The 13812-nt window shown below is 42.9% G+C and overlaps 1 protein-coding gene across 1 annotated transcript in view; it reads left to right on the top strand.

Annotated features, from left to right (window-relative positions):
• The first annotated feature begins 1215 nt into the window (after window positions 1–1215).
• The window catches only part of ADSS1 (adenylosuccinate synthase 1), a 75749-nt gene continuing 63152 nt past the window's right edge, over window positions 1216–13812 (top strand). The window contains exon 1 of the mRNA XM_072630059.1: window positions 1216–1532. Within this exon, the coding sequence (XP_072486160.1) occupies window positions 1341–1532 (192 nt within the window). The 5' untranslated portion in view covers window positions 1216–1340. The remainder of the gene's footprint in view (window positions 1533–13812) is intronic.

Raw genomic sequence — 13812 nt, 5'->3', positions numbered from 1 at the left:
AAACTCCATCTTACTTGTCTGAACATCTCAAATTACTCCTCCTTTATATACACTACACTCCGTTCAAACTGACTCTATACATTCAACAGTCCTCTCCTATCTCACTCCTTCTTTTAAGGTCCTCCATTCAGGTGCCTTCTCCACCATGACACCCTTTTCTGATTCTCTCAGCTGAAAGTGATCTCTTGCCCAATCACTTTCTATCCTGTGTTACATATCTCCTTTGATCCCCCATCCCCCAGTAATTATCACTACCTCTTGAAATGACTTGGAAACTATGTATATTTTGTATTTAAATAGTTGTATGTATTTTGGATTTCTCTCCCCACCCTGCCTAGAGTAGATTGTAAGTACCTTCAGGGTAGGACTATGAGCTGTTTTGGCTCTATCTTGTATCCCCAGTGTCTCACATCTCTCACAGGGTCTTGTACTGTGCACACAGATGTTTGCTGAATTGGATCTTTGCATCCCCATGGCCCAGCACAGGTCATTGCCTATAGAATAGTCAGTCCACAACAGAGTGGTTTCAGGATGAGGGTGGGGAAATACTCAGGTACAAGTATTGTGGAATAGACCAGAAGGAAAGCCAAAACTATGCAAAAGTAGCCAGGGCAAGGGAGGTTAAGTGTCTTCCTTTACAAACAGGCTTCCAAGCTGGGCCTGTCTGAGGAGAGCACTTCTGTTCCATCCTCCTCATCCTCTTGTCTGCACCGGAAGTACCCCTTCCTTGGAGGGGGGCCCCCCAGGTTCATAGGATTATGGAATGTTAAATCTGGAAGCGGCCTTGGAGACCAACCCCCTCATTTTACAGAGGAGAAAACAGGTCCAGGGAAGAGACTTGCCCAAGGTCATACATGCAGTAAGTAACCGAAGTTAATTACTTTATCAGCCTCCTGCCTGCGATTCGCGGAACCCTAGTAATCAGAGGTTACTCGTAGAGTCTATTCCAACCCCTTCTACCTACTAAGGACGAAATGAGGACTGGAGGGAGCAAGGTACTTGCCCAAGGTCAAGGCCGGAAAATCAAGATTCGAGCCCAGTTTCCCTTTCCAATCATTTGGCTGCCGGAGAGAGGAGTTTCACACAGAGCCGCGATGCCCGTTGTCCACTCTCAGTGCCCCCCGCTGCCCTGCCAGTCAGGGCTCCCTGACCCTGCCAAGGGGCTCCCCCACCCCCGCCCCGCCCAGGAGGTTACAGACATGACGTCACCGCCCCCTCCCGGAGTCCCCGGCTCCATTTAATGGTCGGGACGCTGGGACCTCGGGGCGCGGGGACAGCACCCAGGCAGCGGTAGCCGAACAGAGAGTTCAGTGGAGCAGCCCAGCGGAGCCAGCGGGAAGATGTCCGGGCCCCGGACCCCCAATGAGCGGCCAGCGGGCCCTGGGGGCGTGAAGCGCGGGAGGCTGCAGCAGGAGACAGGGGCCGTGGGCTCCAGGGTGACCGTGGTGCTGGGCGCACAGTGGGGTGACGAGGGCAAAGGCAAGGTGGTGGACCTGCTGGCCACCGACGCCGACGTCATCTGCCGCTGCCAGGTGCGTGCACGCGAGAGGGATCGAGGGGCCGAGACCTCCCCCAGAAAGCGGGGACAGGGGGGCAGCACTCTTCTGATGGCCTCTAACTACTGGAGCGCAGCTCCTGGGCTCCGACCATTCCCATACCCCTTTCCAACCCCACCCCAACGCCTGGGACCCCCTAACCTCCCCAGGGCCTCCAGCCCCCTCCCCTAGAGACCTCCAGGCCCCCTTCTTCAGACCCTCGGGATCCTCTACCCTTAGGACCCCCATCTCCCTCCCTAGAGGCCCTTCACCGTGCCTTGGAGCTTGGACTCTATCCTTCCTCAAGAACCCCTTCAAATCTTTTCCGGGCTTTCAGAGACCCCTGAGAATCCCTTCACTCCCCTTCCTCAAACATCAGCTACTCCCATCCCAGGAGACACCACCTACACAGATTCCCCCCCCTCCCCCCCCCCCCCCCCCCCCGCCCCACTTCTCTCTTCACGAGGATTCCTCTTATCCTCTGCCTAATTCTGCTAATACCCTTACTCCATTCCCATACACCTTTCCTCCTGGACACCCCCTCATAGAATTTTAGAGCCAATACCATTGAGTGAAAAATGTCCCCCACCCCTTTTCTCAGGACAATCTTCTGGGGATGGGAGTAGACTGGAGATGGAGGTTGCCCTGCAGGAGTGTCCTCCCCCCAGATAGCCTCCTCCTCCCTTGAGGGTAAAGGAGAGGGACAAGGCTGAGGGGGTGGGGTGCAAGGCTGAGCTATAAATAAACAAAAGCCACAGAAACTACTCAGCTGTGGACACCAGATCCTGAGGTGGGGGGAGGTGGAGGAGGAGAGGGGGCTGGGACAGTGCCTAGTGTCAGGTATCTGCCTTCCCTTTTCCTTCTACGCGCTTGATTTGGAGTCAGAGGATCTAGGTTGAATCTTCACTCTGTTCCTTACCTGTGTAAACTTGGGCAAGTTATTTAATCTCTCTCACCTGTTTCTTCATCTGAAACAAGGAGGTTTTATTAAATGACCCTTAAGATCCAGCTCTAAAAACTACAGTGCCTCAGTTTCCTTATCTCTAAAATGGAATATTTTAGCAATTCAAGCAATATTTATTAAGCACCTCCTTGTGCTAAATGCTTGGGAACATAACAAAGCTCTCCTCTCGAATTGCTTATTGCCACAAAAATAGCTGTCATGCAAAGGGAGTGAAATAAATAGTGCAGGTAGCAATCAGGATATGAAACCCAGTGTTTCTTGATTCCAGTGCTATTTGGGCTATATTACAGTTATCTCACATCTTCCCTTCTTCCCCCATTTAGAAATTCTTAATCAGGTCTAGAACTATCCTGTTAAACTTTCTTCCCAGTTCTTATGCGATTCATCCTTTGGCAGGAGCCCACCGGGTCAATATTAGAAACCATGGCTCTGAAAACAACTCCATTCTCCAATATCATCTCTGTAGCCAATGGGACTCACTTCTCAAAAGGTAGCATACACCCACCTTGTCACACTTCCCCACCCCTGTCATTCTGAACTCCATACAAACCCTCTTCCCTAACCTCCACTGAGTTTCCTTCTTCCCATACTCCTTAACACCCTCCTATATCCCCTGAAATGTCCCATTCCAGATCTTTCCACTGTGCTCTCTGGAATGCCTGTTCCATAGGTTTGCTTTCATCTTAAGCCTTTTTCTTTCTCACTCCTTTCATCTACTTGCTCTCACTGGGACCTGGCTCCCTCCAGAGGACACAGCCTCTCTGTCTACCCTTTACAGTATCAGTTGAACTTTCACTCATGCCTTATGACTGAACATATGCCATATAAACTCACTGTACACTCAAGTGCCTTTCCCTCTCATCCTATCATCAGTATTGACCTACCAGGTCTCAGTTTTGTCTTACTCCCACTATCCACTGCCTTCACTCATATTCCCATACTGCTGGGAGCTGGAGAAAAATCATAAAACCATGCTGAGCATGTCCATTGAAAATGTATGTTATATAATCTCAACTCTCCCTCCCTGGCACAAGGCAATCCTTTTACAGGTCCTTAATTGAGTCACTAATCCACTCACCACAGCAGCTATTCCAGATCTTTTCATCCCTCCTTCCTCATACCCAATATGGTAGCCTCTGCCTTTACCCTCTCCACTGGGAAACTTTCCTCATATTTCACTGAAAAAAATTAATGCCACTCACCAAGAGTTTTCTCTTCCCCTCTCTTCATTATCTCATATCACTCACTGTCTTTCCCCATTATCTCTCCCTTCACCCCTTTTCATATGAAAACTTGACCCTTTTCCCCTTGCCAAGAAGAACCATCTCCGTGCAGCCTGGATCCCACCCATTCCATCCCATCTTCTCCAGCAGATTGCTCCTCTGTCACTTCCACTTTTAATAATCATCAATCTCTCATTGTCTACTAGTTATTTTTCTGCTGCCTGCAAACATCTCTCCTATTCCTCACCCTCTCACTAGCTATCATCCTATATTGTCCCTTCCTTTCATGGCTAACCTCCTATCAGTGCCTCTACTTCATCTCCTCTCATTGCTTTCTATATACTCTTTTCAGCGTGATTTCCAACCTCATCATTCAACTAAAATTTCTATCTCCAAAGTGACCAGTCATCTCCCCACTGTCAAGTCTGATGACCTTTTCTCAGTTCTCTCCCACGCTATCTGCAATACTCTGCTGGTTGGTCCCCCTGACTCAGGTCACTCCCCTGTCCAGGCCATCCTTCACTCAGCTACCAAAAAGGTCTTTCTAAAGAACAGATCTGACCATGTCACTTACCTACTCAATAAACTCCAGTGCTCCCTGGAGCTACCAGGATCAAATACAAATCCTTTGAGTTTTTAAAGCCTTCAAAACCTGACACCTTCCTACCTTTCCAAATGTTTTACACTTCATTCCTCTCTAAGATCACTCTATGATCCAGGGATACTGTTCCTCATACTTACCAAAGCATCTCCAGGCTTCATGGGGGACAGGGAAGGCAATAAGCTCTTATCCCTCCTATTTTATAATTGAAGAAACTGAAGCATACAGAGGTTAAATGACTCACCCAGGGTCACACAGCTAGTAAGTGTTTGAGGCTGGACTGGAATTCAGATCTTCCTGACTCCAGGCCCATCTATCTATCCACTATACCTACCTTTTGCTAGCTCCATCCATGGCCTTTCGCTGCTGCCCCCTTGCCTGGAATAATTTTTCTTTTTATCTCTACCTCCTGGCTTCCCTGGTTTCTGTCAAGAATCTGTTAAAAATCCCACCTTCTGCAAAAACCCTTTCCCAGTCAAGGCTCTTCACTCCCTCTTCCCCTTCAGCCCCTCCTCCCAGTTCCTTCCTTCTAAGAAGACCTCCCATTTATGCAGATATATCTTGTAACTATATAGTTGTTTACATGCTATCTCCTCCATTAGGCTGTGAGTCCCCTGACAGCATGGACTGCCTTTCTTTGTATCCTCAGCACTTAGCGATGTGCCTGGCACATAGTAAATGATTAATAAATGCTTATTGACTTGTTCTGTCCCCATATCTTCCTCTCTCCTCAAGAGTTCCCACCTCGAGCTGGAAGAAGAGATAATAATGACATTGAAGTCCCAGATCCTTCTGTTTCCTGCCCAGGACTTCAGAGTCATTAAAAATACTCTAAGAATAGCATGGGCTTTAAAAATTAGCCATGGATAATCCACAAAGCAAAAATGAGAAGTGATTTTCAGAGCCAAGATGAATAGTAATGGTAATAAAACAGCAACAGCAACAATGATAATATTTTAACATTTACAAAAGAGGCAGTATAATGTACTGGAGCAGCTTTCAAAAGTGTGGTCCTGAGACTTTCAGGAGGGTCCTTGAGGTCAAAACTACATTCGCAACAATTCTAGCATGTGTGCATTTCTAATATAGTAAAGTTTGATAGCTATAACCCACAGAAATAAAAGCTCATTGTGAGGGAAAGAGTTCTCAGTAATTCATAAGAGCCTAAAAGGATCCTGAGACCAAAATGTTGGAGAACTGCTGGGTAGGGGATTGCAAGCCCTGGTCTTGGTGTCAGGGAGACCTGAGTTCAAGTCCTGGTTGCATGAACAAGAACTAGTCATTTAACTTCAAAGGACCTCAGGCAGCTCTCTGAAGCTATGGTGTTGTTCTACAATAGCCCAATTGTTGATCTGCATGAAGTGAGGAGCTCTTCACATTGATGTAATCTCCAAATTACCAAAAAACCCAAACCAAAAAGTTACTTACAAAACCTACCATAACCTCATAAGGTAGGTAATACAATTATCATCGTCCCCATTTTACAAAGGAGGAAACTGAGGCTTAGAGAGGGGAAGGAATTTGCCCAAGATAAAAAATTCCATATTCAAGGCACTATGCTGTGTATTCCTTCCACTGCCCTCTGTGGCTAGATTAGAAAAGACAAAAGTACTTTATAAAGTATACTCCTAATTCCATGTCCATACCTAGAAGAAAACTAATTTTCAATGTGCGTGTTCACTTGGTGCATGCATAAGTAATATCTAAAACCTGAATGTATCAGGTCAGGCCTTGGGTGTGAATTGGACTTGTGTACAGAGGAGAGGTGTTACAGATGAGACAGATAGAGGCCTGTCTGGAAACCATCAGAAGGCAGTAGTGAAAGCTGTTGAGTTTTTAATGAGAGGAGCAGACCAGCGGACTGAAGAGGACTGAGCAACGGGTTTGGGAATCCAGTCCCTGGGCCTTGCAGAAATTAGCAGGAACAGGGCCAAATGAATAGAATCCTATCTGGCAGCCCCATCATGTCCCAGATAGCTGATGGAACAGTGAGTCCAGGCTGAGGGGCTGGGCAGCTTCCACCAGAGAATGTACATGGGAAAAACCCTGGCCTGAGAATCAGGAAAATGAGGTCCCAGTCCCAACTTTTTTACTGAATTTCCATGTAACCTTGAGCAAGTCTCTTTCCCTTCTCTTATCTCACTGAGATTGAGTGAGATGAGTTCTATGAGTAAAATATAGCTCTGGAAGGGTATGCCTTATTCAGAAGAAATAGGATAAGGAAAAGAGAAGGCAGAGTAGTAGACACACACACACACATACACATATATATACACATATACAAATATATAGATATACACATACTATAATTATATACTAAGGTAGATAGATATGGATAGACAGACAGACAGGTAGATAGACAGACAGACAGGCAGGCAGGCAGACAGACAGACAGACAGACAGACAGACAGATAGACAGATAGACAGACAGACAGACAGACAGACAGACAGACAGACAGACAGACAGACAGACAGATAGATAGATAGATAGATAGATAGATAGATAGATAGATAGATAGATAGATAGATAGATAAACTAATGTGAAGAAAACCAAGAATCAGAAGAGGGAAGCATATGAAAACCATTTGGATAAAGTTCAGTGAAGGCAAAAAAAATAGAAACAATATTTTGTGGGAATTTTTACAGACCATTTGAACAGAAGAAGGAAATAGATGAGGGTTTTTTAGAAAGGTTCAGATGCCTGGCATGATATATTAGTGACAGGGATAGGGACCAGACCTGTGATTTTATTATTAAAGGGAACATGCAGTTCTGAAGGTTAAATGACTTGCCCAAGCTCATAAAGCCATTGGATGTCAAAGGCAGGAATTGATCTAAAATGTTCTTGGCTCTAAAGATGATTCTTTCAATTACACTTGACTATCTCTCTGTTCTAAAGGATTTCAGTCCAGATATCTGCTGGAACTCTGTCAAAGTAGAGCAGACAGTTCCTTGATTTGTCCTGATGATTTAGTCCTTCAAAAGGTGAAGGGACCAATAAGAGGAAATTAAAGTCTAGATTCTCATCAATAAGGAGAAACTACTTCCTGGGGTTGCAATGATGGGAACTTTGGTGGAAAATGACAATTCTACCTTAGAATTTGTGACCAGAAAGAGGAAAGCTACAGATAGTCTTACATGCACCTTAAATTTTTAAAGAGCCAATTTCAAAAAGTACAAAGAAAGGGTAAGATCCTATAAAGAAAAATTCTACAGAGGAAGTCAATACAGGAGGTCTAATAACAGCTAGCACTTATGTAGGACTTTAAGATTTGCAAGGTACTTTATATGTATCTCATCTCATCCTCACAGTAACTCTATGAGGTAGGCTATCATTAACCCCATTTTATAGATGAGAAAACTGAGGCTCAATGAGGTTAAGTGACCTGCCCAAGGTCACACAGCTAATAAGTATCAGAGGCAGGATTTGAGCCCAGGTCTTTCTAGTTTTAAGTCCAGAACTCTTTCCACTGTGTCACAGAGCTACCTGAAGACATGAAAAGAAAAAATTATAATGAGAAAGAAAAAGGACTAATTGTCCAAAGAGATTGATATGTATGCATAGAGAACTCACTAATCAACTTGGTTTTTCTGTGGGTAAGAGCCACAGCTTGAACTGAGTTCCCTCACTCCCAAGAGGAGAGCTCCTTCATTCTTCTGTCTGGTAAATATTCTCTTATGTATGTTTTCTCATATTTTTATTTTACTACCAATTTGGATAAATGAGTTTCTCCCTGGCTGGGAGATAAAGCAAGGGCAAATATCGGACACTGAATATAAAAGCATAGCACATGTCTATAAGATTCCTATTGTTCAGTTGTTCAGTCACATCCTATTCTTCCTGATCCAGCATGTCAGGTCCTTCTATCCTCCACTATCTCCCAAAGTCTGTCCAAGCTCATGTTTGTTGCTTCCTGGACACTATCATCCATCTCATCCTCTACCGTTCCCTTCTTCTTTTGCCTTCAATCTTTAGGGGACTTTAAAATATTTCTCTGATAGATAGAATGATCCTCCCCTATGGGGGAAGGAGGGAATGATTACCAAGGAACTGAAACCTAAGATAAGTGAGGGAGATGGTTCAGAGCTACCCTCTCTGTCCTCAATTACTTCAGGCCTGTAGAACCTACATCTCAAGTTATTGAAAAGGACAGCTGTGAATGCTGAGCCAGTGTTGGGGATCTGTGAAAATCTGTAGTAAATGGGAGAACTGCTACAAGAATGGAAATAGGCAAATGCCATCTTCTGCATTTCAAAAAAAGAAAGATAAATCCTTCAGATTTATGACCTAGGAAGTCAATTTGATTTGATTCCTGGTAAAATTCTGAACAAATTACTCAAGGTATGGTTTGTGAACATTTAAAATGGAAAGTGGTGATTACTCTGAGCCAGCATAGATTCTTTGGGGAAAAAAATCCTAACAGACTAATGTTATTTTTTTGGAAAGGTTTAGTAAACTAGTAAGCTATTAAAATCAAATGACTGTCACAGTATACTTGGATTTTGGTGAGGAATCTGGCAGTCTCTTAAAATATCCTTGTGGACAAAATAAAGATATGTAGGCTGTCTGATATAAATGGATTTGGAACCAGTTGCCTGGATGCCGAAAATAGTGATTAATAAATTCATGAATGCCTTGAATTAATTCCCGTTAATTCCAATTAATTAATTGGAAAAAGATCTTTAATAGATTATCACATGAATACTGATTTTATGTGTACTGTTCAATATTTTAATCAAAGACTTGGATGAAGACATGTTGATCACATCAAGTGAAACAAAGCTGAGAAGGATACATAACGTTAGACTTGTCAGTCAGTCAGTGAGCATGTATTAGGCATTTACTATATACCAGACACTATGCTAAATCCTTGAGATAAAAAGGCAAAAGATAATCCCTGCCCAGCCCATAATCTAATGGGGGAAGACAGTAAGCAAAAGCTAAGCAGAAATAAGATATATATATAATTTTATATATATATATATGTATGTATGTGTATACATGTATGTGTATGTATATATATATATATATATATATATATAATAAAAAGGGGAAATCAAATAATAAATAATAAATAACAGAGGGAAGATGCTAGAATTGAAAGGTTAGGAAAAGACTTCCTAAAGAAGGTGGGTTTTAAGCTGAAATTAGAATGATGGGCTGAATTTAAGAAATGAAATTTTATAGGGATAAATGTAAAGTCCTACACTTGGGTTCAAAAAATTAATTATACAGGAAGTAAATTAGGGAAGTTCAGCTAAACAATAGTCCAGAGGAAAAAGGCATGATATCCCAGGGAGTGGGGTTTTTTTGTGGATGGACTATAAACTTTGCATGGGTCAACAGCATGATGTGACAATCAAAAATACTAGTATAATCTTAGGTTGAATTAATAGAGGTATGCTAGTATGCTCAGAGGAAAGGAAGTGATGGTCTCCCTATATTTTGCCATGGTCAGTTTTCCTTTTGAGGTATCACAGTTTGAAAATCACATAGACAAAGGTCTTGGTTTAGAAGAAATAACCAAATGTTATATCATTTAAGGAAGATTTGAAGGACCTAGGAGTATTTAATGCATAGGAGAGAGTTTTGGGGTGGGGGTGGAAGAAAATGATTTATGTCTTTCCAAGTATTTATAAGGCAGTCATGTGAAAGGGTTATATTTCTTTTGCTTGGTTTTAGGAGACAGAATTAGGAGCAATGGGTAAAATGTGGGAAAATGAATATTTAAAAGTGGAATGGGCTATCTCAGTAAGTGATGAGTTTCTTGGCAATGAAGATCTCTAACAGAGGCCAAAGTCCACTCACTGGGGCTGTTTTAGAGGGGATCCACACTTCCTTTATGTGTTGGATTAGTTGACCTCTGAGATTCCTTCTAGGTTTTAAGTTCTACAAGGACACTGAATTATTAAAGCAAAATCCTTAGTACATACAACGACAGAGCTGTACTAGACCTTTTAACATAGAGATTAGACTCTCAGGATCTGAGAGATCATCTTGCTGAAGGTTATATATCTATTAAGTGGTTTGGCTTGACCTGGAACCAAGTCTTCCACTTTCTAGGCAGGATTTTTGCCATTATATCGTGCCAGGCGGTAGAATAGGAGTGTTGTCCCGGAATTCGGGAAGCCTGGCTCAGTCCAGACACTTTCTGTGTGCCTGTGGGCAAGTCACTGTATTATTCTGAGCCTGTTTCCTCATCTATAAAATGAGAACAATAATATCCTAATAATAATAAATTATAATGATAATATATCATGTGAATATACTTAAAATAAATATAATAATAGTAATATAATTATTCTGAGGAAAGTATTTTGTAAATCTTAAAGCACTATGGAAAAGGGAAATATTATTATTATAAGGCCATAAATCTAGAGATGAACAGGACCACAGAGGACATTTAGTCCAACCTTCTCATTTTATAAAAAAGAAACTGAGGCTCAGAGAATTTGAATGAGTTGCTTACAGTCACACAGGAAATAAGTATCAGTCAGCTTGAAAAACCATGTCCCTTGACTCAAGAGCCAGGGGGCATTTTATTCTATTTCCTATCCTTTTCTATATCTACTACCATACTTCCTCCTAATTATATAATTACTATAATCATCTCTGGCCCCTTCTTTCTCCTGCTTCTCCCCTTTTCTCATATTCTCTCTTTTTTCTTCATCCTCGCTCTACTCACTCTTTTTCTCCTCCCCTCTATTCTTTCCTTTCTATTTTCTTCCTCTCTGTTCTTTCCCCTTTCTGTTCATCCTCTCCATTTTCTTTCTACCCCTTTCTCTTCATTTTTCCCTCTTTTATTTCTATTCTCTTTCTGTCCCTTTTCACTTCATCTCCTCACATACCTTCAGTATAAAGTCAGTTCTCAATTCTCTGTGTGATCCTGAGCAGGGTGGTGCCAAGAGGGATGTAGCTAGTACAGAAAGGTGTCTGTCTAATTATCCAAACCCAAATTGAGGTGACTTGGTGGGGGAGGGTTTATGTCACTTTGTTTTATCCCAGCCTTTCCTTGCCCCTGGCAACACAGCATGGTAGAAAAAAACGAAAATACACATACCAACCACTGGTGAACGGTGTTATAGAAGGAATTCTTGGTCACAATCAGGCTGAATGCATGTGAGTAATACAAGAATATGGCTTTTAAGATCCCTTTTCACTCTTAAATTATCTGACTTTACTTATCCTGCAAAGAGAACAATGAAGAAATTCTTTCAAGAAGAAGAAATAATTGTTTTGCAAAATAGACCATTCAATTTTGGCATGGTTCTCATTAATATTATTAGTTAATAACATTATAATATTATATATTATATGATATATTTATTAGTTAATATTTTTTAATTGAACCAAAATCTGACTTGGCAACTTCTCTTGCTCCTAAATCTGCCCTCTAAGATCAAGCAGAACAAAATAATCCATCAATACAACAAGATCTTCCATGGGATAACCATTTCAGTACTTCAAGATAATAATTACTTCCCCACAAGCATTTTTTCCTCCCTTGGAAGGGGGCTGAGTTGGGTTTTTTTGACCTGACTGAATTCTTTGAGGCAGGGTATGAGGATAATCTGACTTTCCCACTGAATTTGAGAGAGCTTCCTGAAAGAGGCTGTGTGTACTTTGCCTCCAGATCCTAGTAGGGCACCTCATCTCTGTTCTTCTAAGGTTTCTGAGTCATCTGCCACCGGGCTTGGTTCACGACCCACCTGGCTTTTCTCTCAGCTAAGATCAGTTGGGGCTTGACCTGTCTGGGTAATTGAGGGGAGACACTCTGACACAGCTATTTTGAGAACCAGTCCTTTCTTGGTGGATAGTGTGAGGTCACTCAGAATTATAAATACAGAAGGATAAGGTCAGGGGTCAGGTTACCAGAGCTACTGCTACTGCTACCCTACTCAGGTGCAAACCTCAGGCCTGAGTTTCTTGATCCTTTCTCATAACACACCTGTCTCTTGGTCAGCCTGCCCAGCCCAGAAAACAGACTATGCCTTAGGGGCACCCATCCCCAAATTAGAGCTAGCTGACATGGCTGGGCCAGGAGCAGGATAAAGCACCTATGCCACTAAAAATATAATCTGTGGCCCCAAACCACAGCTACTAGCTTACACAAACTGGGTTCAAAATGGGGGAGAGGGATCTTCTCACCAATCATTCTCTTTGGCTGATGTGCCCACTCAGTGTTTCTCTAGGGAGCATCAGAATTTATTCTATGTATAGATAGGTCAGTACAGAAATGGTGAAGGGCTCAGCCTCTATGAAAGTGTTCAGAATGGCAACACACAAATATAGGACAGGCTTTATTTTGCCCAATATAAAGAATAAAACAGAAAATATTCACACATACCCCAAGTATAGAAACAAGTAAAAAACTTTCCTTCCCCCTAGGGTGAGCCCCTGTCTCTGAGACCAGGGGAAACACCAGAGTTAAAAGTTCTCTCTCTCTCCAATAGGGGAAAAGAATTGGGGTCCATAAAAAGTTGACCCCTCTCTCTAGGGCACACCACCTCCTATATAGGCAGCTAGGTGGTACTGTGGATAGAGCACCAGTGCAAGAGTCAGGAGGACCTGAGTTCAAATCTCACCTCAGACACTTGACACTCACTAGCTGTGTGACCTTGGGCAAGTCACTTAACCCCAATTGCCTCATCCTGGGTCATCTCCAGTCATCCTGATGAATATCTGGTCCCTGGATTCAGATGGCTCTGGAGGAGAAGTGAGGCTGGTGACCTGCACAGCTCTCCCTCACTCAAAACAAAGTCAAGTGCAAGTCATGCCATTATTATATACACACCTCTTATACAGTCACCTCCAGACTTCTAGCAGACTGGTTGAGCCCCCAGTCCTCCCCACCCACACCCACTCCCGTAGGGTACAAAGTACTTAAGGTTTCCTATAGTTTGCTGTATTTATACTAACTATAAGTTTGCTATAGTGTCAAACAACCCTTTTTGTGGAGCCTCACTTTCCCTGATAACAGTATTTCAACCTGAGTATTATCCCAATGGGTCAACTCCCCAAAGCACAAAGCGATTACTGAGAAATCAACCCCATCCCCTGGACATGAATCATTCACTTATTCATAAGTACTAGTGAAAAGCAACGTTGAGGTTGGCCCCTCTATACCATGACTGCCCCTTGCTGCTCCTTGGCTCCAGTTCCTTCTTGGTCTCAGAATTCTTCCATCAATCTGTCACTGTCACTGTCCTTCTGCCGGCTCATGTTCCTGCAGCTCCCAGCTTGGCCTGAAGCAGGAACACCATGTAGTTCTACTGCCATCTCTAGGGTTACATGGCTCCTGGTTCTCCCTGGGCCATGTGGTTTCCCATGAGTCCATTGAAGGGACCTCAGGCTTCTTCTCCTTTGACGAACCAAGTCCAAATCTCTGCATGGAACACTTCTCTGCTTCTCTTAGGAACACCTTGTAGTTCTGCTGTCTTTAGCTACAGCTATCTCTGGAATTCCATGGTAACCCATACTAATCCAG

The sequence above is a fragment of the Notamacropus eugenii genome, chromosome 1, assembly GCF_028372415.1.
Source record: "Notamacropus eugenii isolate mMacEug1 chromosome 1, mMacEug1.pri_v2, whole genome shotgun sequence".
Taxonomy (NCBI): domain Eukaryota; kingdom Metazoa; phylum Chordata; class Mammalia; order Diprotodontia; family Macropodidae; genus Notamacropus; species Notamacropus eugenii.
The sequence above is the reverse complement of the archived record's forward strand: the minus strand, read 5'-3'. Positions and strand labels throughout refer to the sequence as shown.